We start from the raw sequence: 24,558 nt of genomic DNA, 5'->3' as shown, positions 1-24,558 counted from the left end.
TTAGGTAAGTGTGGTGGCACATGCCTGTGATCCCAGCTACCTGGGAGGCTGAGGCAGGAGGATGGATTGAGCCTGGAAGGTCAAGGCTCCAGTGAGCCATGATCATGCCACTGCACTATAGCTTGGGTGACAGAGTGAGATCCTGTCTCAATAAATAAATAAATAAATAATAAGTAACCCAGTCTAAGGTGTTTTGTTATAATAGCCCAGAAGGACTAAGACAGAATCCATAAAATGAAAATTTTAACTAAAAAAAAAAAATACTGCAGGAGTCTCTCTGGGCCTACTCTGGCTCAGGAGGTTGCCCAATAAAATAAAAACTTAAATTAAAAAAAATTAAAAACACCATAATCAGTGTAAAAAGACAAATAACAAATAGGGAAAATTTTTAGCAATACGCATGAGAGTCACAGCTAATACGGTATATGAAGAAAGTTCACAAAGTTCATGAACAGAAAAATAAACAAAGGAGAACAAACCCCCAAAGAGGAAGTGCAAATAGCTGAGTGATTTATGAGAAAAATTACACTTATTAGTAATAAAAATGCAAATTTAGACAAATGCTGTATGATTTCATGATATAAGGTTCTAGAGTAGTCAGATTCGTAGAGACAGAAAGTAGAATGGTGATTGCCAAGAACTGAGCAGTGGCGGGGGGAAATGGGGAGTTAGTGTTTAATGGGTATGGAGTTTCCATTTGGGAAGATGAAAAGTTCTGGAGATGGTAGTCATAGTTACAACAATGGCAATGTACATAATGCTACAGTACACTTACAAGTGATTAAAATGAGGCTGGTGTAGTGGCATATAGCTATAGTTCCAGCTACTCTGGAGGATGAGGTGGGAAGATTGCTAGAGCCCACGAGTTTGAGACCAGCCTGGCTGCATAGTGAGACCCCATCCCCTCCACCAAAAAAAAGGGTTATATAAAATGGTAAATCTTATGTATATTTACCACAATTCAAAAAAAAACCCCAAATGCAATTTTTAAATGAAGGCTTTTTAAAATCCGTAAACTGTTCAGTCTCTGTAATTAAAAAAATAACAGTATATAATATTATGAAGGTTCAGAGAAAGCATATAGTAATGCAACTTGACAAAACACAGTAAAGGCAAAAATACTAACCCTTCTACTCAGAAATTCTACCACCAGGAATTTTGCCTAAGGGAAATAAAGATGAGCATAAAGATTTCGCTATTAGAGTGTTCATAGCAATGGTGTTTATCACTGTGAAACAGGAAACAAATCTACATGTCCAGTGATAGTTACAACAAATTAAAGATTCATCCATTTCATGGGATAACTATGGAAACCATCAAAATAATGATGTAGAATTATACTGAATGACACATGTGGTAAACTTCTGTTATTTTTCTGCACAGAATCCATTCACTTTTCCAGGCAACAGGACCCTAGTTTTCTTTGAGGGGACCACCACCCTTCCTCATCTCATTTCAGGAAGTGAGTTAGCCATTACCCCGCTTCAGGGCGGCATGATTCATGTCTGTTGAGTCAGCATCTCCTGACTCCTGGCTCAGTGATGGGTTCGAAGATGGGCACCTGACCTATGTTAGACCAGTGCGTTTTGATCCCAGGACTTTTTGTCCAGAAGATTGGGAGAGGGAAGTTCTTTTTCATCTGCTAGAGTTGATACAAAGGATAGCTTGGAGTTGTGGGAAAGAGGTCCGTTGAACAATGCCTACCAAAAAGAAAGCACCTGGACTTTTCACTCTTTTTCTTAAACCAGTTTGATTTGATTTTGGTTTTTATCACTAACCAAAAAAAAAAAAAAAGTCATAAAGGATATGACATAGAAAGATGTTACAAGTCTTAAGTGAAAAAAGCATGTTGCAGAATAGTACGTGTAGCACTTCTATAAATCATTTCTATAAATATCCGTAAATATAGTCTAAAGGGATATAGTCTGTAATGATAAAGTATGAGTATTTTTTTCTTCTTGTTTAACATCTCAAGATGAGCTTCTCATTTCTGTAAGACTAGAAGGCACTGTAGGTTTTCCATGAGTGTCCCTTCAGTTCCATTATGCTAGCATTCTATTTTAGGTTTAAAATTTATACAGGAGCTTCTCTTTAGTAAAGTATCTGTCATCTGAGTCTCTGCTGTTTAATATGGAGGTATACTCAGAGTTGTTACTGGAGTGTCATTGCTTCTAGACCCTCTCTGTGGACAGAGTTAGGAAATGTATGCATGACTACACACACACACACACACACACACACACACTCACACCACATTTCCCAATTCCAATCCATCACCATAGTGTTTATTCACTTTACACCTTCCACATATGTACCTCCCTACTCCAGTAGTGAGAAACCTAGCTCCCATTTTCCTTAATATATTTATTTATTTGTTCAAGCCCCTGTAAATAGACTCAGTCTCCCAATTATGTGGCCTTCTTCTTGGCCCTGGAGCAGCCATGCCAGCCAGGCTCCCCCTGGTTTCAACACTGATACCATGGACTCACTCCAGCTGCACTGGCTGAGTTGCACTGGCTAAGTTTTCTAGGGAAATCCTTAAAAGCACTAAAATAAAGTCAACATGTTCATACTGACAAGTTTGGAAACCATTCATTTATTCAAAAAATCATCATTAAGCACTTATTCTGTGCCAGGCACTTTTCTAAATGTTGGAGATGAAATGATAAAACAGACAAAAAGCTCTACTTTTGTGGAACTTGCAGTCTAATTGGGGAGACAATAAAAATAAATAAGCTGTGCATGGTGGTTCATACCTGGGATCCCAGCACTTTGGGAGGCCCAGGTGGGAGGATCACTTGAGCCCAGGAGGTCAAGTTCAGCCTAGGCAATACAGTGAAATTCTGTCTCTACAAAAAATAAAAAAATTAGTCAGGCTTTGTGGTATATGCCTGTGGTCCCAGCTACTCAGGAGGCTGAGGTGGGAGGATCCCTTGAAGCCAGGGGTTTGAGGCTGCAGTGAGCTGTGATCAAGCCACTGCATTTTTGTCTGGGTGACTGAGTGTGACCCTGTCTCAAGGAAAACCCAAAAACAAACAAAAAATAAATAAATAAGACCAGGCATGGTGGCTCACGCCTGTAATCCCAGCACTTTGGGAAGCCAAGGTGGGAGGATCACTTGAGGCCAGGAGGTCAAGACCAGCCTGGGCAACATAGTGAGACCTCATCTCTACAAAAAATTAAAAATTAAAAAAATTAGCCAGGCATGGCACATACCTGTAGTCCCTGCTTTTCAGGAGGCTGAGGTGGGAGGATTGCTGGATCCCAGGAGATGGAGGCTACAGTGAGCCATGATTGCACCACTGCACTCCAGCCTGGGCAACAGAGTAAGACCCTGTCTCAAAAAAAAAAAAAAAAAGAGAAATAAAATAAATGGTATGCTAGTGATAACTGCTAAGAAGAAAAAAATTAAGTTGGGAAGGGGGATATGAATTACCTGGGGAAGGGGATTACATTTTAGATGATCAGGGGAGGCTTCACAGAGGAGACTTAAAAAAAAATTTTTTTTTGGCTGGGCACAGTGGCTCATACCTGTAATCCAGCACTTTGGGAGGCCAAGGCGGGCGGATCACCTGAGGTTGGGAGTTTGAGACCAGCCTGACCAACATGGTAAAACTCCCTCTCTACTAAAAATACAAAAATTAGTTGGGCATGGTGGTGTGCACCTGTAGTCCCAGCTACTCGGGAGGCTGAGGCAGGAGAATCGCTTGAATCCAGGAGGCAGAGGTTGCAGTGAGTTGAGATCATGCCACTGCACTCCAGCCTGGTGACGGAGTGAGATTCCATCTCAAAAAAAAAAAAAAAAAAAAAATTCAATGGAGTTTTGGGGAACAAATGGTGTTTGGTTACATGAGTAAGCTCTTTAGTGGTGATTTCTGAGATTTTGGTGCACCTGTCACCCAAGCAGTATACACTGTACCCAATGTGTAGTCCTTTATCCCTCACCCAACTCTTATCCTTTCCCCTGAGTCCCCAAAGTCCATTGTTTCATTCTTATGCCTTTGCGTCCTCATAGCTTAGCTCCCACTTATGAGTGAGAACATATGATGTTGGGTTTTCCATTCTTGAGTTACTTCACTTAGAATAATGGTCTCCAATTCCATCCAGGTTGCTGCAAATGCCATTATTTTGTTCCTTTTTATGACTGAGTAGTATTCCATGGTGTATATATATATATATATATATATATATATATATATATATACCACATTTTCTTTGTCTACTTGTTGCTTGATGGCCATTTAGGCTGGTTCCATATTTTGTAGTTGTGCATTGTGCTGCTATAAACATGCGTGCGCAAGTATCTTTTTTGTGTAATGACTTCTTTTCCTCTGGATAGATACCCAGGTGAGGGATTACTGGATCAAATGATAAATCTTCTTTCAGTTCTTTTTTTTTGTTTGAGACAGAGTCTCGCTCTGTCGCCCAGGCTGGAGTGCAGTGGCACCATCTCGGCTCACTGCAAGCTCCACCTCCTGGGTTCACACCATTCTCCTGCCTCAGCCTCCCAAGTAGCTGGGACTACAGGTGCCTACCACCATGCCCGGCTAATTTTTTTGTATTTTTAGTTGAGACGGGGTTTCATTGTGTTAGCCAGGATGGTCTCGATCTCCTGACCTCGTGATCTGCCCACTTCGGCCTCCCAAAGTGCTGGGATTACAGGCGTGAGCCACCACGCCCGGCCCTCCTTTTAGTTCTTTAAGGAATCTCCGCAGTGTTTTCCACATGGGTTGTACTAGTTTACATTTCTACCAACAGTGTAAAAGTGTTCCCTTTTCACCACATCCATGCCAACTCCATTTTTTAAAATTATTATTATTATGGCCATTCTTGCAGGAGTAAGGTGCTTTCACATCATGGTTTTGGTTTGCATTTCCCTGATCATTAGTGATGTTGAGCATTTTTTCATATGTTTGTTGGCCATTTGTATATCTTCTTTTGATATTGTGTATTCATGTCCTTAGCCCACTTTTTGATGGGATTATTTGTTTTTTTCTTGCTGATTTGTTTGAGTTCCCTGTAGATTCTGGCTATTAGTCCTTTGTCAGGTGCATAGATTGCGAAGATTTTCTCCCACTCTGTAAGTTGTCTGTTTACTTTGCTGATTGTTTCTTTTGCTGTGCAGAAGCTTCTTAGTTTAAGTCCCATCTATTTATCTTTGTTTTATTGGGTTTGCTTTTGGGCTCTTGGTCATGAAGTCTTTGCCCAAGCCAATGTAATGGTTTTTCCAATGTTATCTTCTAGAATTTTTATGGCTTCAGGTCTTAGATTTAAGTCTTTGATCCATTTTGAGTTGATTTTTGTATAAGGTGAGAGATCAGAATCCAGTTTCATTCTTCCACATGTGGCTTGCCAAGTATCCCAGCACCATTTGTTGAATAGGGTGTCCTTTCCTCACTTTTATGTTTTTGTTTGCTTTGTCAAAGATCAGTTGACTGTAAGTATTTGACTTTATTTCTGGGTTCTGTATTCTGTTCCATTGGTCTATATGCCTGTTTTTATACAGGTACCATGCTGTTTTGGTGACACTGGCCTTTTAGTATAGTTTGAAGTCAGGTAATGTAATGCCTGTAATGCCTCCAGATTTTTTTTTTTTTTTCCTGCTTAGTCTTCCTTTGGCTATGAGGGCTCTTTTTTGGTTCCATATGAATTTTAGGATTGTTTTTTCTAGTTCTGTGAAGAATGATGGTGGTATTTTGATAGGAATTGCATTGAATTTGTAGATTGCTTTTGGCAGAATTGTCATTTCCACAACATTGATTCTACCCATCCATGAGCATGGGATGTGTTTTCATTTGTTTGTGTTGTCTATATTTCTTTCAGCAGTGTTTTGTAGTTTTCCTTGTAGAGGTCTTTCACCTCACAGAGGGGACTTTCTAGTAGACCTGAAGGAGGTAAGGGAGCAATCCAAGAGGATAGCTGGGGAAAGAGCACCCAAGGATGGAAGTGGAGAGAGGTCAGAGTGAATCAGGAGAGAGCAGGAGATAAGGTCAGAGACGTATCAGGGAGCAGAACATGTGGAGCTGTACTGGTCATGGTAAGGACTTTGGTTTTCTGCGAGGGATAAAAGGAGCCACAGGAAGCAAAGGGGCTGATTTCATCTGACTTGTTTTGACAGGATCATGCTGGCTGCTGTGTAAAGAAAAGACTGAGGGGAAGTAAAAGAACAAAGAACAAAAGAGAACATGATGGCTTGGATCAAGGTGGTGCCGGTGGTGACAGTGAGAAATGGAGAAATTCTGGGTATATTTTGGAAGCAGAGCCTATAGGATTTGCTTGCAGAACAAGAGATGTTTGGTTGGCAGATATAAGGCTCTGGAGTTCAAGGGGGAGGTTCGGGCTTCATCAGCATTTAAGTAGTAATTCAAGCCATGAGCTAGGATGAGATCATCTAGGTAGTGAATATGGATAAAATAGAGATGGGGTTCAAGAACTAGGCCCTGATGTACTCCCAATATTTAGAGGTTAGAAGATGAGCAGGACCCAGTAAAGGAGTGGCTAGAAAGACAGGAGAAAAACCAGGTAAGTGTGGCGTCCTGGAAGCCTGATTCAGAGATAGGAATTGATATATTGTACCAAATACTGTAAATAATTCAAATAAAATGAGGACTGAAAAATGACTATTGGATTTAGTGATTGTGGAGGTCAGTGGTAGCCTAGTGATGAGAAGGGCAGTTTCAGTGGAGTGGTAGGGGCAAAATCCTGATAGAATGGATTCAAAAGAGAATATGAGATAAAATGGGAGAGAGTAAATATATATTTTTTCAAGAAAAAAAATTTGGTTATTTAGTCTTTTGTGAATGGATAGAAAAAAGTGATGCAAGGCTGGGCACGGTGGCCCACGCCTGTAACCCCAGCACTTTGGGAGGCTGAGACGGGAAGATTGCTTGAGTCTGGGAGTTCAAGACCAGCCTGAGCAACATGGCGAGACCCTGTCTCTATAAAAAACGATAACAAGGCCGGGCGCGGTGGCTCACACCTATAATCCCAGCACTTTGGGAGGCCGAGGCAGGTGGATCATGAGGTCAGGAGTTTGAGACCAGCCTGGCCAACATAGTGAAACCCTGTCTCTACCAAAAATACAAAAATTAGCCGTCTGTGTGATGGCAGGTTCCCGTAGTCCCAGCTACTCGAGAGGCTGAGGCGGGAGAATCACTTGAACCCGGGAGGTGGTGGTTGCAGTGAGCCGAGATCGTGCCACTGCACTCCAGCCTGGGCAACAGAGCAAGACTCTGTCTCAAAAAAAAAAAAAAAGATAACAATAAAAAAATTAAAAAGTCTTTTTTTGTCAAGATGAGAGAAATAACAGCACATATATATGGGAATGCTGGTGGAAATGATCCAATAGAGAGAGGGAAATTGATAATATGAGAGAGAAGAAATGGTTGGAGAAGCTGGAGGCATTTAATTTGGAAAAGGAAAGGTGTAGGGGCAATAGTAAGTGGAATACTGGGGCAGTGGGGGCGGGGTTGCAGTTTTGTAGATCCTAGGGTTAAGGATTAGGGAGGAAACAAAGTAAAAACTGCAAAGACCTGGGAAGTTTTGATAAGAGGCAGGGGTGTTGGTATTAAGATTTTAAAGATGAAGCCATTTCCAGAGATGACAAGGCTCCAAGTGTCTCTGTTAAATTAGTGGAAATAAAGTTGCTCCACATGAATACTGAGCCTTGGACCAAAAGCCATTTGCTGGAGTAACAGATGGATATATGAGAATGACCAGGGGGGTCCACAGATGACTGTGACACAGACAATAGAAGGTGGTAAAGCTGGATAGGGTAAGAAAGAGCAGCAGAGGGCCCAGCTGTGGAGGGGACCACCATGTAGGGTGGTAAGCTTCCTATCTCTGGAAGAAAACACTGGTGACTCTGATTTAAGGATTTATAAAAAGAACTCCTGAATTTAAAAAGTATTAGGTTCACCTATAGGAGACTCTGAGAACTTTCAGTCCTAAAAGGCTGATACTACGGTAATTGGTATGTCTCTTAAATTAGGTTTTCGGTATTAATTAGAATTCTTCTATTTTTTTCTATAAAAATTATTTTCTGGCCAGGCGTGGTGGCTCATGCCTATAATCCCACACTTTGGGAGGCCAAGGTTGGCGGATCACCTGAGGTCAGGAGTTCGAGACCAGCCTGGCCAACATGGTGAAACCTCCCTCTCTACTAAAAATACAGAAATTAGCCGGGCGTGTTGGTGGGTGCCTGTAATCTCAGCTTCTCGGGAGGCTGAGGCAGGAGTATCACTTGAACCCGAGAGGCAGAGGTTGCAGTGAGCCAAGATCGCGCCATTGCACTCCAGCCTGGGTGACAAAAGTGAAACTCCATCTCAAAAAAAAAAAAAAAAAAAAAAAAAATTTTCCTCAGGAGAATGAATTTTATCCTGCTTAAGATCAGTAACAATGGTCATATCTATTCTCTCCTCAGTTCCCTCAAAGGTCTTCTAATGGCCTGCACATTCTGACATGTAAATACTTTCTGGATTAAATGACATATCACAAATGCCAAGTTCTTCAGTTTAATGTATTAAATCTCATTAGTACTATTAAACATAAATAATGATTTGCTTTGTAGTTAAGGCTCATCAAATCATAAACATCTTCTGATGGCAGAGTCAGTTTTTATCCAAGCAAGCAATCCACAGTAATGGGACTGCTTTTTAAATTTACAGCCTGGTTCTTGACTATCCCCTAAAATTGTCAATCAGTAGAAGCTCACTGAGTATCATCTGAATTTAATAAGTGTAATCAATGTAAGAAAAATGGCAATGTAAGTCAACTACAAAAAAAGTAAGCATCAAATAGAAGTGATTTTTAGACTATCTAAAGCTTTTGGATCATTTCTATCCCTGTTCCCTGCTCCGGGAAAATAACAGTACCCAAACGCATGTAGAATACAGATATGCAATGTAAAAAGCACACAGCTTATTTCTTTTATTCAACATAAACTATTCCCTTCATTTCAGTAATTTCCCCTCCCCCACCCTCCAGAGAATTCCACAAACATAATCACAAAGCCTTATAGGAATTTGCTAAAAAGTTTTTATTGCATTTACTGAGAGTATCACATTTTTCCACAGTAAAGTAATCTTATCCTCCAAGCAACTGTAAAGATCTTTTCATTAAAAAGATTTTGGTTATCTATATTAAATTGCACATTATAAAAAAAATTGTAAATTATAGTCTTCAAAAAGAAGCATACATTTTTTAACAAGTACTAAAATACTGCATACTGGTCAAATCCAGCATGATCATTCAGCATAGTGATCTACATTTGAACAACTATTGTGCCAAAAATGGCCCCGGTGTAGGTTGGGAGAGGCAGAGCTGCACTGCGGTGTATAGCATACACTTGGAATAATTTGGCTTTGGTGTCTATGATAAAGTGTGTTTTTCTAACTCAAAATATACAAAATAATTAAAAAATTAATTTTCAAATAAACATTAAAATAAGTCCACATGAACAATGTCATATTATACTAGGAGATACTTAAAATATCCACACTCTCTCTTAGTAGTAACTACAGGGTTCAATTTGTTGTAGCTATAACTTTAAGGCTAAAATAAACTGGTGGAAGAACAAAAGCAAAATGCAACTTTTATCAAGCATTGTGCAATGCCTTTACAATCTTACACATCTCAAACCACATTAAGTTACATCAGAAGTTATTATTAGAGTGATGTTTAATCTCATCCTAATGTAACTTCTGATTAGCAAGCTTCCATTCTCTCTTCCAAATATAACTCATGTTAACGTAGAAAAGTGTTATCATTAGTTACCAAAGCAAATCCAGTATACTGGATTGTGAATGCATGGTCTTTCTAATTAGGAAAATGAGTGTGTATTGTCTTCTTAATTTATATTTATAAAATCCTCATAAAATACAGTTAAGTCAGGGTCTTTTAAAAGAAGAATTCAACTGAAACCTGTCATTCTCTAGCCGGGCATGGTGGCTAATGCCTGTAATTCCAGCACTTTGGGAGGCTGAGGCAGGTGGATCACTTAAGGCCAGTCTGGCCAACATGGTGAAACCCCATCTCTACCAAAAATACAAAAATTAGCCGGTGTGGTAGTGGGCACCTGTAGTCCCAGCTACTCAGAAGACTGAGGCACAAGAATCGCTTGAGCCCGGGAGGCGGAGGTTGCAGTGAGCTGAGATTGCGCCACTGCACTGGAGCCTGGCAATAGAGCAAGACCCCATCTCAAAAAAAAAAAGAAACAAACAAAGAAAAAGAAACCTGTCATTCTCAATTCATCTGAATCCTACTTACAGAACATTAAAGAGACCCGTATGTCTTGAACTCCTGGCCTCAAGCAATCTGCCTGCCTCGGCCTCCCAAAGTGCTGGGATTACAGGTGTGAGCCACGGCGCCTGGCCAAGGAGACCCATATGTTATTTTACATAGGTGTTACACAATCTGACCAATGATGGTGCTGAGAGCCCTTGATAAATCATAGATCTGAGATTTGCTGACACTGACCCAGCCGCAGTATTTATTGTTTATGTTAAATCTGAAAGACAAACAATGATACTTTGTGAGAAATTTCAAATAATTATAAAAATATAACTGTGCAAGTAACTCATTATCCATGTTTTAAGATTGATGACTCTCAAAACTCTGATTTTAGCCTGAAAATTGCGAAATAGTTTCAAATGTCCAAATGTCTACATAAGTCAGCTCAATAGGAAGCTATTATATATAATTTTCACATTGCCTCAAAGTTACAAAATATATTTAAATCGCTCACTTTGTGCTAGAAACATTGACAAGGGACTTTTTCTTTAAAGTTATTACCTTGGGAGGTAGTGTTCATTAGAACATTCTCATTTGGTGATCATTTTCTTGTGAGTTTTGTAATTTAAAGTCTTATATGTTAACAAAAATTGCATACCTCTAACTAGATACTGGAACTCAATAATCACTGTACAGGTGAGCTTTTTTCCTCAGTCATGTATATAAAATGCAACATGCATAACGTTGCTAGCTGTATACATTTTCTATTGTGTTGCATATTAATATTTTTAAAAGAAAAATAATTTTGAAAGGAACATGAAGTATAGCACCAATCTTGATCTAATAATCTTTGGTAGAAAAAAAAGAGGCACCAACTATACAGTCTGTTCATAGTCCAGGGTCAAAATACAGCACTATTTTTTTTTTTTTTTTTTTTTGAGACAGAGTTTTGCTCTTGTTGTCCAGGCTGGAGTGCAATGGTGCGACCTTGGCTCACTGCAAACTCCGCCTCCTGGGTTCAAGCAATTCTCCTGCCTCAGCCTCCCGAGTAGCTGGGATTACAGCATGGAGCCACCACACCTGGCTAATTTTGTATTTTTGGTAGAGATGGGGTTTCTCCATGTTGATCAGGCTGGTCTCCAACTCCTGACCTCAGGTGATTCACCCGTCTCAGCCTCCCAAAGTGCTGGGATTACAGGCATGAGTCACTGTGCTCGGCCCAGCACTATTAATAACAAACCCTCCATTCCTGAAATAACATTTCAATATAGCCTGAATTATGAAAGATACTTTGACTCATTAGGGAAGATCACAGTAGAAAGGTTTTGTGTTTACACATTTAAAATATTTAACAAACTGACTCTTCTAATGACAGATACTGAAAAATATCTAGTAAAGAATAAAAGTCATACATCACAGGCTCCGAAATAGTATTACCGATCTAATTTGAGTTCTAAGTGTTATTTTATATTGGTAGTTCCTAACATGTTTAGGAACTACCAATATACATGTTTATTGGTATACATGTTTAGGGACATTGAACTCTAAAATACTCTTCTTATAGCACTCATATTAAAAGGCAAAGCAACTTCTTTAGGTAGACTGGGTTAACTTCTACACTATTGCCACACTCAAGAACAGCATTTTAAAAAACTCCAGTGAGTCAAAAATTCATTGTCCCAGTCCTTGTTCTACTAGGAAGGAGTGTCTCTTACAGGAGTTTAATGTGTTAAGTTGTCAGGTTCAAGCACAGCTGTACAATCTGTCATCACTGATCATCTACCCTCTTGCCAATGAAAACAAAACTTTTTCATAATCAAGCTTCCAGTGTAACTTGAAAAGCCACTGGCGAAGGATTTTAAGTGTTCATTAGAATCTAAGTGTGTCTAATTTAGAATCTAAGTGTATCTAGATTCTGAATTTCTTCAGGTTTTTCTTTGTCAGATCCACAGGCCATATTAGTTGTTATTCCTTTTTTGTTACTTTTACATCCGTTTATCAGAACAAAGCACTTAAGAAATTTTACTGATATTTTGACCCCACTAACAATTTGCAACCCCCTTGCTTTTTAATCCCAGAATCACCATTAGCTCCCTTCTGATGAAGCAGGAGTTGACTCAGCTGGGCTTTCAGCTGGACACGGAAAGTGGAGATAGATGAATTGTCATGATCAAATGGGTGTCATCAAGTACTTAGAAAGGTTTCATTTTGTTCCTACTGTCTTTCCAACTTACTAATAAAAATATTGAAATCTATTTCAAAAATGAGGTAGCCTCATGTTATTTTATATCTGTCAGGAATATAGTACCATGGGGAATTTTATTTCCCCAGAAAGCAAGCTTGCACCCCTTTAGTATGGAACATTGAACTTTAAAAGAGGTGTCCTTGAACGTGTGGAAGTGAAGACAAAGTTTACGATTTAAAATTTGATAATTTTTAAAAAGGCAAGCTAAGGAAACTACGTCCTGAGTTTCAAGATTTTTCTGAGTGATTCAAAGATGTCATTAATCCCAGAATCACCATTAGCTCCCTTCTGATGAAGCAGGAGTTGACTCAGCTGGGCTTTCAGCTGGACACGGAAAGTGGAGATAGATGAATTGTCATGATCAAATGGGTGTCATCAAGTCATTAAAAAGACCAGCTTTTTGTCTTGTTATGAAAACAAAAGGCAATTTGTCATTCATAATGGTAATGTGGAATAAGAATACATCATAGAAGGAAGACTTGCTACTTTACTGACTTAATCATTAGTTCTAAGGCCATGTGTGGAGGCTCACGCCTGTAATCCCAGCACTTTGGGAGTCCAAGGCAGTAGAATCACCAGAGCCCAGGGTTCAAGACTCAGCCTCGGCAACATAGTGAGATTTCGTCTCTACAAAAAAAAAATTTAGCCAGCTTGGTGGCACATTTTCCATGAGTCTTTACTGTCTCAGGAGGAGTCATCTGATAAAATGCACATTGATGGTAGGTCCATAATTGTGGTTCTGACATTTATGCAAGCTTCACACTTAACTGTGAGCATTCGGCCTTTGTTCTTGAGAATCGTGACCTATTGTTCTATAGTATATTTATAACACAAAGCATTAATCTCTGCCAACTAATAATAAACATGTTGTGGCTATGAAATTATAGTGAGCCCAGGGCCTGTTTGTCTACCATGTTATTATTTGCTCCGGAACCATTCTTAAATTCAGCTCTAGACAGTCTTTTTAGACCAAGCTATCAACAAAAGTCAGCATGTATAGTAGAGCAAAACTAATTTTTTTTTTCTTTTTTTAGACAAGGTCTCATTTTGTCACCCAGGCTGGAGTGCAGTGGTGCAACCACAGCTCACCGCAGACTTGACCTGCTATGCTCAAGCGATCCTCTTGCCTCAGCCTCCTGAGTAGCTGGGACTACAGGCATGTGCCACCAAGCTGGCTAAATTTTTTTTTTGTAGAGACGAAATCTCACTATGTTGCCGAGGCTGAGTCTTGAACCCTGGGCTCTGGTGATTCTACTGCCTTGGACTCCCAAAGTGCTGGGATTACAGGCGTGAGCCTCCACACATGGCCTTAGAACTAATGATTAAGTCAGTAAAGTAGCAAGTCTTCCTTCTATGATGTATTCTTATTCCACATTACCATTATGAATGACAAATTGCCTTTTGTTTTCATAACAAGACAAAAAGCTGGTCTTTTTAAGAGTTAATTAAATTGTTATGGATGATGCATTTCTTATTCACCAAGATACTACTTGCCTTTCAAATTATAAAAACATATAGATGTAAAAAGAAGGTAATAGTTTCATTTCCTTCTATTTTTAATACAACACACTGGAAAAGCAACAATCTTTGACCTAATGTAAAAGTTGCTCCTTAATGTTTATACCAGCAACAATGACCTTTTTTTCAGTGTTAGAGACTTCCTAAAAAGTTTTAAATACTTGTTTAAATTGTTTACATATTATAAAATTGGAGCTAATTGGCTTATGCATTTCTACTTGTATCTCTAAACTCTGGGAATTTACTCTAACACCATTCACCAGAAAATGTAACCCAACCTAAGGAAGGTCCCTGAAGAACAATCATTAGGAACTGCATCAGAGAGGCACACTACATTCCCAGTTACCCTTCATGCTGGGCTCTCGGAACTAAGATTTAATGAAACCTTAGTGAAAATGGAAATCAAAGTAAAAAATTATGCTCTCTGAAAATATGCTAAAGACTTGGCAATGTTTTTTTTTCCCCCCAAAGCATTTACCTTAAAAATTTAAATAAAGTTTTAAATGTTAGCATAAAAGATACTAATTTGTATGAAATTTATTTCTTCCCTTAAATATTTCAGTCATGTAATTTAAATTCAATGTAGATCATTAGAACTAAGCCGAAGGCTGAAAGAAAGCCATTCTCCAGGTACACGAAATTGGGTGGGGATCCATTCAGTGAAACCACAGGGATCAGTAGGAAATATCCAGCCATGCAACCAGTGGAACTAAGCATGGATGTTAATGAACTCTTCAGGAGGTTTTTGAAGGATAGGAGGAAGTAAAGGGAAATGAAAAAATGATGAGGATAAGAATAATGTAAGAAGAGTAAGACAAAAGGTACATAAGAAAGGGCATGAAAGTGCAGCAGCAGGAACTCCTCAGAGCCACCCATGCTATAGGTTGCCTTCCCCCTCCCCCGATCTCATGTCATACTTTCTATTCAGTTTTCCATTGATTTAACATCAAAAGTCATCTGGACACAGGCCAATTTCGAGTAACATTGGTATAAATTAAAATATTCTTAAATGCAGCTAAAAGGATTAGAATTATCCGAAGTAAACATGTTTACTTTTAAACTATGTGTACTTTTACTTTTTTTTTTTTTTTCTTGAGATGGAGTCTCGCTCTGTCGCCCAGGCTAGAGTGCAGTGGCGCAATCTCGGCTCACTGCAACCTCTGCCTCCTGGGTTCTTCTCCTGCCTCAGCTTCCCGAGTAGCTGGGACTACAGGCGCACGCTGCCACGCCTGGCTAATTTTTTTGTATTTTAGTAGAGATGGAGTTTCACCGTATTTCCCAGGCTGGTTGCGAACTTCTGAGCTCAGGCAATCCGCCTGCCTCGGCCTCCCAAAGTGCTGGGATTACAAGCGTGAGCCACTGCGCCCAGCCAGAATTTGAATCTTAATACAAGAACTATGCAATTTTCAGTGGAAATTATAAGTCTTGTAGCAGGACTATGGAGTAAGCATTATAAATATGATCAAAGAGATGAACACATCTTGCATAAAGTATCAATAATCTGGGTGGTATATTACTGCTTAAATGGATGGATCCCAGCAATATCCATTGCAATAAAATTTAACCAAAATGTTTCTGGAAGTTTCTTGGCCATCTGTTACAATAGTATCCAATCTAGAGTTTCTATAAAAAATGTTACTCCCTTTCATGCTTTTCTTGGCCTCAAATGCCAGAACCTTTTGAATTTGAGAATTTTCTGAGTCTTATCAAAAACAGGATGAGGAGATAAAAACAGAGTTCTGACTCTGTATTCTTTTCAGACTCTCAGAAAAGTGTCTGGATTGAACACAAAAAATTTAGGCTTATCAGGTCACTTTATTGCAGCAGTAACACTTCATTCAGAAATTAGAAAGGATTTAGTTTGACTAGATTAAAGCACAAATTTTTATATTAGTATTTTTCATTTTCTTTGTGCATTTTAAACTTTTAGAACTTTTCCCACAAACAACATAGTACTAAATATGCATTTATGGAATTTAGCATCTTACGTTTATACTTTTTCTTCTTAATTTTATATTATTATAGCAGAGTATTCTCCGTATGAGTCTATTACAAAGAACTTTTTCAGTGTTATAGACCCAGTTTGATTCATTCCATTAAACTGAAAACTACATATGTGAAGTTTAATATACAAACACATATGCTGAGATCTAAGTTATATATACTTCTTACTGCTATTTTAATATGGAAACTAACCAAGCAATTTCTTTTAGTTTCAGATTATCACTTTTTTTCCTAAAATCAGTCAAATTTTGGAAAGAAAAACACTGTAGAGGTCTTTAGAGAGTAAAGTTTTCATTTTTGAATTACTTTCTGTAAAATTGGGGAGAAGGTGTTTTGAGGGGAGTCTGTGCTAAAACTTAAAAAAAAATTAACATTTATTTTTTGTTTTTGATTTTCTTTTATAGACAGGGTCCCGCTCAGTTGAACAGGCTAGAGGACAGTGGCATAGCTCACTGCAGCCTCCATCTCTTAGGCTCAAGCAATCCTTCCACTACCTCAGCCTCTGAGTAGCTGGGGCTACAGGTGGGCACCATCATGCCTGGCTAATTTTTAAATTTTTTGTAGAGACAGGGTCTCATTATGTTACCCAAGCTGGTCTTGAACTTCTGGGCTCAAGTGATCCCCCTGCCTTGGACTGCCAAAGTGCTAGGATTACAGGCATGAGCCACTACGCTTGGCCTAATTTTTTTTTATTTTTAGTAGAGACAGGATCTTGCTATGTTGCCCAGGCTGGTCTCAAACTCCTGGGCTCAAGCAATCTTCCCTCCTCAGCCTCCCAAAGTGCTGGGATTATAGGCGCAAGCCACCTTACCCAGCCAAAATTAACATTTATAATAGTGGGTTTGATGATTGGTCTTAGTAGTATGTTTTGTTGAACTTCTCAAAAATGAGAAAGTAACGTTTTATATAACTGGACATGAGTGAATGAAATCATTTTCTAAAAGCTTACAATAAGAACATGAAAAGGTAGTATGGTCAAAATGTAGATTTTTTTTCCTGCAAAAGAACCATCCACAGGCAAATTATCTAAGTCCCCTGAATATGAAATATGACACTATTAGAAGTGGTAAGGTGCAATTGCGTGTATGACAAAGTAAGTTGCTGAATGTCTTCACAATCAAAAGCACTAACTTTTAAAGGCCTCAAGTACTAAAGTATAATTTTAGGGATAGAGGAAAGTGTTCTTGTTTTTGTAAATGAGTATGGGTCATGGCATGACTTTGGTTTTATTTTGGGTCCTCAAACTAAGAGCTTTCTTACGATAATCTGTATATAAATAGCAAAAAAAAAAAAAAAATAATGGGCATGTTCATAGGATAAATAATATGAGTGCAAATTTTTGCCAGAAAGTCCTGGAAATGTAGGACTTGGTTCTTTTTATAAGTGCTTTTAACCTTTTCAGACTCATTAATTTCATAAACCAATTTAAGCAATTATTTCTATCAGCTACAGATATTTTCTTCACAAATATAAAGGGTTTTGCCCCCCTCCCCATCCTCCAGCCTCCACCAATTTGTGCCTGTAACTGCCACTTGATAACTGCTCAGTAAGACTTTGTTTAAATATCAGGTTCTAGTGCTAACAAATCCGGAAGTCAGAAAAATTCTAAGTTACAATTGCCAGAATATCTTTCATGCATTCTATTTCACTTTATTGTTACAATTTAAACAAATTCAGAAACGTGGGGTGTTTCTGGCTACTTGAGTAAAACACACTGCAAATGCAAAGGGAACAATGCTGTAAACTTAAATGATTTCTGAACAGCTCAGGATCCTCCTGGAGAGAATCCTTTTCATCTCACATATTGATTCAGAACACTTTGTTAGCACCTGCTCCCAGAAGGTCCCTTGACACTGGAGCAAGCAGAATATCTTAGTATCATAGCTTATTTAACAGCAGGAAAGCAACTTTAACATAGACTTGAGGTTTAGGTAGATCTGGTATTATCTAGAACCCAGGCTTAAATTTTGCAAAAAGTTTCCAAAGAGCATAAGAAAGTAAAACAGAGGTACCAGAACTGAAGACATCATTAACAAAAAAAAATATTTCCACTCCTAACCAAACTGCAACCCTTTCAGTATAGCCTGAGGTATTTTTAAATATTTGTACAAGCTAAAGATCATTCACAGTTTCCAAAGCTGCTTTTTACTGAGATAGCTTCAAATTTTCACAATATGCTTCAGACATGTTTTCATATACCAGAGTCTCTGCCCTCAGACTCATGGAAACATCAGAGATATTTAGTGGCAGAAAATGGTTCTTCTAGTGATAAGGGTTCTATTTCCCAATTATTGTGCTATGCCTAGGATGTGATTAAAAAAATATGAAATTTGCAATTCGTATAAAAGGAAAGGAAACTTGCTTAAAATTCAAAAAGCAAGTCCAGTCTGGTGGAGGTATGTAAGATATTAAATAATAGAGTCAGATTCTTTCTTGAACATTCCAGATGAACTTGACAGCAGAGAGTTCTGGTTTTCCAACATTTTCTCCATCTTTTCTTTTCCAGTGGTTTTACTGATCTCTCTTTGCTTCTTACTATGGATCCATGGGATAAAACAAAGCACAGCACCTCCAATAAGGGGAGGGACTCCAGCGAGGTAGAATGCCACATCATAGGAACCCAGCTTGTCACGAAGTAACCCTGAGAAGGGAAAAGGCTGTCACCAGGGGAGAACAAGTGTGGCTCTGTAGGAGGTCTAGATCAGCCACAGGACTGATTCAGACATCTCAGATATCAGACTTTTTTTTTTTTTTTTTTTTTTTTTTAGGAAACAGATCTGAAATATAAACCTTTTTTGATAGGAAGAGAAAGATCTCATATCTTTAACGTTGTCATAAAGTACAGTCCTCTGGATTTTCATACCAAGACATTACTTGAAAAGATAGAAAGGTAGACTTTTTTTTTTTTGAGACAGGGTCTCACTGTGTCACCCAGGCTGGAGTGCGGTGGCATAATCATGGCTCACTGCAGGCCTTGACTTCCCAAGCTCAATTGATCCTCCCAGCTCAGCCTCTTGAGTAGCTGGGACTACAGGTGCATGCTACCATGCCTGGCTAATTTTTATATTTTTTGTAGAGACGGGGTTTTGTCACATTACCCAGGCTGGTCTCAAGCTCCTGGGCTAAAGCAATCCTCCCACCTCAGCCTCCCAAAATGCTGGGATTACAGGCATGAGCCACCATGCCCAGCTTTCAAACTACCCTTTGGTGTATTTGTTTTTTATGAAATAACATGAAACTATTTAACATTATAATTCAAAATTTAAAAAATTTTTAAATTTAATAATTTGGATGAAAGTTAGGTTGTTAAATACATTTTGGAAATAGACTAAGGTTTATAAGTACCTGGAAGAAAATATAAGTATATAAGAATTATTAATGGCATTCTATATTTGGGTTTTGCTTCTGAAAACTTTTACTGTACTCAACATTTCTAATTTCTCTAACAAATTCCAGGACTCACAGTTTTAAAAGTTATCTTAGTGTTTTTAAACTCTTATAACTTATACTATAAAACCTAAGTTACCTAAAATGTCCAGGGAACATACTGTACTAAATCTCTATCTGACTTTGTTAAATAAATAGCTGACCATTTGTCCAATTAAGTACCAACACATGAAAATGTGTATATCCATTCTGCATATATAAAATAGACAACATCTGTAAATGCACAAGTTTTCTATCTTTGGAATCAGACCATTCCATACATAACTGAACTCTTCCTCCTTATGAACACTCATGATTATGTTCTGCTGTAATATTATGATGCCCTCAGAGCCTCCTGGTGAGCCAGCAGCTTTCTGCTGCCAGTTGCTGTGGGGTGGTGTTCTGCCTGCTTTAGAAGTTTCCTGTTACCTCCCTTATTCTTGCTCTGTTAACTGTCACTTCTGGTAGCAAAACTATTTACTACTAGAGTGCTGCTTATATAAAATCTGCTGTGGACTTAGAAACTGTAAAACTAAGCTTGTAGGGTATAAAAGGAAGAGTGAATAGTATATTACCTGCGGGAGAGAAGAAGGAATGGAGGGTTCTCCTATAAGGAGACCATGACCTTTTGAACTTAAACTGTATTTGATCTGCTCAGTAGTAACTCTGCTTGCTTGATTCATGACTAGGAATATAGTTCAGGATATGAGAATGAATTGAGCCAAACCTTCACTGAGCACCTCATGTGCCGAACACGGATGACAGTAAATACATTTAAATTTTATCATATTTATATTGAATCTTCTAATACTAATTGATACAGGCACCCAAGTAATACTGAACATAGGACATCTTTATAATATCATTCAGGGAATTTCTAGAGGTGGAATTCACGTGAGATAGAATTAACCATTTGAAAGTGAACAATTCAGTGGCATTTAGCACATACACAATGTTTTGCACCCACTGCTTCTATTTACTTCCAAAATATTTTCATCATGCCAATAGGACACTTCATTCCAATTAAGTAGTTACTTCCCAATCCCTTTCTCTCCAGCCCCTGGCAATCACCAGTTTTCTGTCTGTATGAATTTACCTATTTTGGATACTTCACATGAAATAAATCATATGATATATGACCTTTTATTCTGAGACAGGGTCTCACTCTGTCACCCAGGCTGGAGTGCAGTGGTGTTATCATGGCTCTGCAGCCTTGATCTCCCAGGTGCAATAGATCCTCTCACCTCCGCCCCTGGAGTAGGTGGGACTACACTACTATTAGTATGTGTCACCATGCCAGGCTAATTTTTTTTATTTTTAGTAGAGACAAGGTCTTGCTATGTTGCCCAAGCTAGTCTGGAACTCCTGAGCTCAAATGATTCTCCTGCCTTGGCCTCTCAAAGTGCTGGGATTACAGGTGTGAGCTACCATGCCCACCCATGTCACCTTTTATGTTTGGCTTCTTTCACTTAGTGTAATGTTCTTGAGGTCCATTTACCTGGTGGCATCAGTTCTGTACCTTACTCCTTTTTATGGCTGAATAATATTGCACTGTAGATATTCCACATTTTGCTTATCCAATTAGCTATTTACAGGCATTTGGGTTTTTTCTATTACGTTATTTTTCATAAACTACTCCTCAGGGGGATGTATGATCTCTTACCAAAAGCCGACATATTTAGAAATCTTTCAGAATCTTCATCTTTTTTTTTTTTTAAAAGATAGGGTTTCGCCTAGGCTGGTGTACAGTGGTATGATCACAGCTCACTGCAGCCTTGACCTCTGGGCTCAAGCAATCCCCCCACCTCAGCCTCCTGTGCATCTGGGACTGCAGATACATGCCACCACACCTGGCTAACTTTTTTATTTTTTATTTTTTGTAGAGATAGTGTCTCACTATGTTGCCCAGGCTGGTCTAAAGCTCCTGAGCTCAGGTGATCTTCCCGCCTCAGCCTCCCAAAGTGTTTTATACAGTGTTTTAGCTGCCAGTAAGGATAAGAGGGACTCTTCAGCAAATTCAACATACCATTTATAGCTAGTCTTATTAAAAATGTTACCAGTAAGGCACACGTAAAAGCAAAAGACCAGTAATCAATAACCTGTAATATGTTTTACATATAAATGAGACTTAATTAAGGCCTGAAGTAGAAAATACTATGAATTAATGTAACTACTGGAGAATCATTATATTTACCTGCAATGGGTGGGCCAACAGTCATGGGTATAGACATGAATCCGAGCAGAAATCCAATTGCTTGGGAGACATCCTGGGCACCAACTAACTCAAAGGCTATGGGAGCCATAATGGAAATGAAGCATCCATCGAAGAGACCCATGATGAGACACACAGCAATGAGGGCCCCAAAGATGCTACACAGAGGAATCATCATGGACATCAGACCAATGAAGAAAAAGGAGAGTACCTAGGACAGACACCACAATGTCAGCTCCGCTCACAGGAAGTGAATGTCACAATTACCATGCAACATGCTTAGGACTTCTAAATCATTACTGGTTCCCCCTTTCCCCCCTGCCACTGCCTCATTCACTTTGATTTTACATACATAATCAACTCCTATAATCATCTCCTTCGAGTTCTCCTAGCACTTTCTCAATATTTCCATTAAGGGACAATAAAAAAACTTGTTGTTTTTGAGCCGGAGTCTGTCTCTGTTGCCCAGGCTGGAGTGCAGTGGTGTGATCTCGGCTCATTACAACCTCCGCTTCCCAGGTTCAAGCAACTCTTCTGCCTAAGCCTCCTGAGTAGCTGGGACTACAGGCAAGCACCACCATGTCCAGCTAATTTTTGTATTTTTAGTAGAGATGGGGCTTCCCCATGTTGGGCAGGCTGGTCTTGAACTCCCGACCTCAAGTGATCCGCCTGCCCGGCTTTCTAAAGTGCTGGGATTACAGGCATGAGCCACAGCGCCCAGCCGAAAATGACTTTTTATATATTTACTTTCCCTCCCAGCCTGCAAATCCCTTGAGGTCAGAATCTGTACCAAAAAAAAAAAAAAAAAAAAATTCATCTTTGGACTAGATATTATGAAGTTTAAGGATCCTGTATCTGGTCAGTGCTCAATCAGCTCAAATTCATTAAACACTTGATTTTTTTTTAACCTTTAAAACTATGTATACTTCACTGGCAGACATTATAGATAAATTTAAGCACCCCAGAGTTAGGGCTTATTATATTATTTTGAGCCATTGAACACTTTCAGTTCAGTGTTAGAGTAGTTAATAGAATTGAACACCTGATTTTGCCTACTATTTGGTAGGCACTGTGCTATGTGCTAGAGATTTCAACAATGAATAAGACTTCGTTCCTACCCTTGGGTTATGGAAAGATGGACATTTAAATAAATAAGTGCAAGTGAAGTGTTTATATGCTGCCGTAGTTATATATTCAAAGTATGGTGGGTACAAAAAAGGAGGAAACAGTCAATTTAATAACATTTTTAAGGCACAGAATCTGTTAAAACTGAACCATTCATGGCCAGGCACGGTGGCTCATGCCTGTAACCCCAGCACTTTGGGAGGCCGAGGCAGGCGGATCATGAAGTCAGGAGATCGAGACCATCCTGGCTAACATGATGAAACCCCGTCTCTACTAGAAATACAAAAAAATTAGCCGGGCGTGGTGGCGGGCACCTGTAATCCCAGCTACTCGGGAGGCTAAGGCATGAGAATGGCGTGAATCTGGGGGGTGGAGCTTGCAGTAAGCCGAGACCACGCCACTGCACTCCAGCCTGGGCTACAGAGCGAGACTCTGTCTCAAACAACAACAAAAACTGAACAATTCACTAGTCAGCAGAAAAAAGTTTTTAAAAGCATCAGGTTTTTTAAAAGTATGCATATAATAGCAACTATCATTTATTTAGTGTTTACCAAGTGCCAAGCATTGTTGTAAGCACTTTAGATTGATTATCTCACTGGTGATCCTCATAACAACTTTATGAGGTGGTTACTAATGTTACCTCCATTTCACTGATGAAGATAGTGATGCTGGGAGAGGTTAAGTAATATGCCCAAAGCACAGAAGATGGAGCCATCCTGGAACCATGGCCCACGTGGGCAGCAGCAGGCTGTGAACAGAACTGTGCCTGGAGGGTGCCCTCCAATAAGTCAGGCTAGGGAGGAAGGAGAGACCAGATAAGGCAGCTGTATGCATCACTGTCCTCATCTGTTCTGTTTTTCCTAGGCCCTACTAGCACACCTACGGACCTACGGAAGCTGGAGGTTGGTAGTACACCTCAGGGCAGCCACTCACAATCTGAGGGCCTCTGAAGGTGCAGAGTGTGAGTTCTGGGTGGAATTCAGGAATGCTGGTTTTCACAACTTTAACACAAGTGGTCCACTGACACCAAAATAGGAAACATGCTCTTGAAAAGTGTTTCATATTGGGTTAGTTCTTTTTGACACCATCATATCATACAGTTCGGTACATTTTTCCTTCAATCACTAAAATACGGTCTTATGGTAAAATTATGATTAGTTTAGGAATACGAGTTGGCCGGCTGGGTGCGGTGGCTTACGCCTGTAATCCCAGCAGTTTGGGAGGCCGAGGCGGGCGGATCACGAGGTCAGGAGATCAAGATCATCCTGGCTAACACGGTGAAACCCCGTCTCTACTAAAAATACAAAAAAAAAAAAAAAGTTAGCCGGGCGTGGTGGTGGGCGCTTGTAGTCCCAGTTACTCAGGAGGCTGAGGCAGGAGAATGGTGTGAACCTGGGAGGCGGAGCTTGCAGTGAGCCAAGATCGCGCCACTGCACTCCAGCCTGGGTGACAGTGTGAGACTCCCTCTCAAAAAAAAAGAAAAAAAAAGAAAAGAAAAGAATACGAGTTGGGCATTTGAAAAATAAGCCTAGCACTTCACACTAGCATTTCAAAAGAACAAAATCTCCCCATTCTCCTGATTTTTATTTTCCAGTTAAATATCCTTTTCTCCAATGCAACTTCCATGACAGCACAAGCATAATTTCTTAGTGGTGAGTAATTGTTGGGCCTACAGCCTGGCAGGTTGGAAAGAACTGGGGCTCAGAGGGACACTACCAGGTTCTAAGCTCTCTATGACCTTGAGCAAGTAAAAAGACTTCCTGGTACTTCCCATTTATTGAGACAAAAAGATATTTAA

At 39.3% G+C, this 24,558-nt stretch overlaps 1 protein-coding gene across 1 annotated transcript in view; it reads right to left on the bottom strand.

Annotated features, from left to right (window-relative positions):
- Positions 1–15,063: 15,063 nt before the first annotated feature.
- Positions 15,064–24,558, bottom strand: part of SLC16A10 (solute carrier family 16 member 10) — a 142,938-nt gene continuing 133,443 nt past the window's right edge. Inside the window, exons 5-6 of the mRNA XM_024248584.3 lie at positions 21,618–21,846; positions 15,064–18,638 (exon numbers count right to left, since the gene is read on the bottom strand). Of these exons, the coding sequence (XP_024104352.1) occupies positions 18,406–18,638; positions 21,618–21,846 (462 nt within the window). The 3' untranslated portion in view covers positions 15,064–18,405. The remainder of the gene's footprint in view (positions 18,639–21,617; positions 21,847–24,558) is intronic.

The sequence above is a fragment of the Pongo abelii genome, chromosome 5 (assembly GCF_028885655.2).
Source record: "Pongo abelii isolate AG06213 chromosome 5, NHGRI_mPonAbe1-v2.0_pri, whole genome shotgun sequence".
Taxonomy (NCBI): domain Eukaryota; kingdom Metazoa; phylum Chordata; class Mammalia; order Primates; family Hominidae; genus Pongo; species Pongo abelii.
This window is presented reverse-complemented; position numbering and strand designations above follow the sequence as displayed.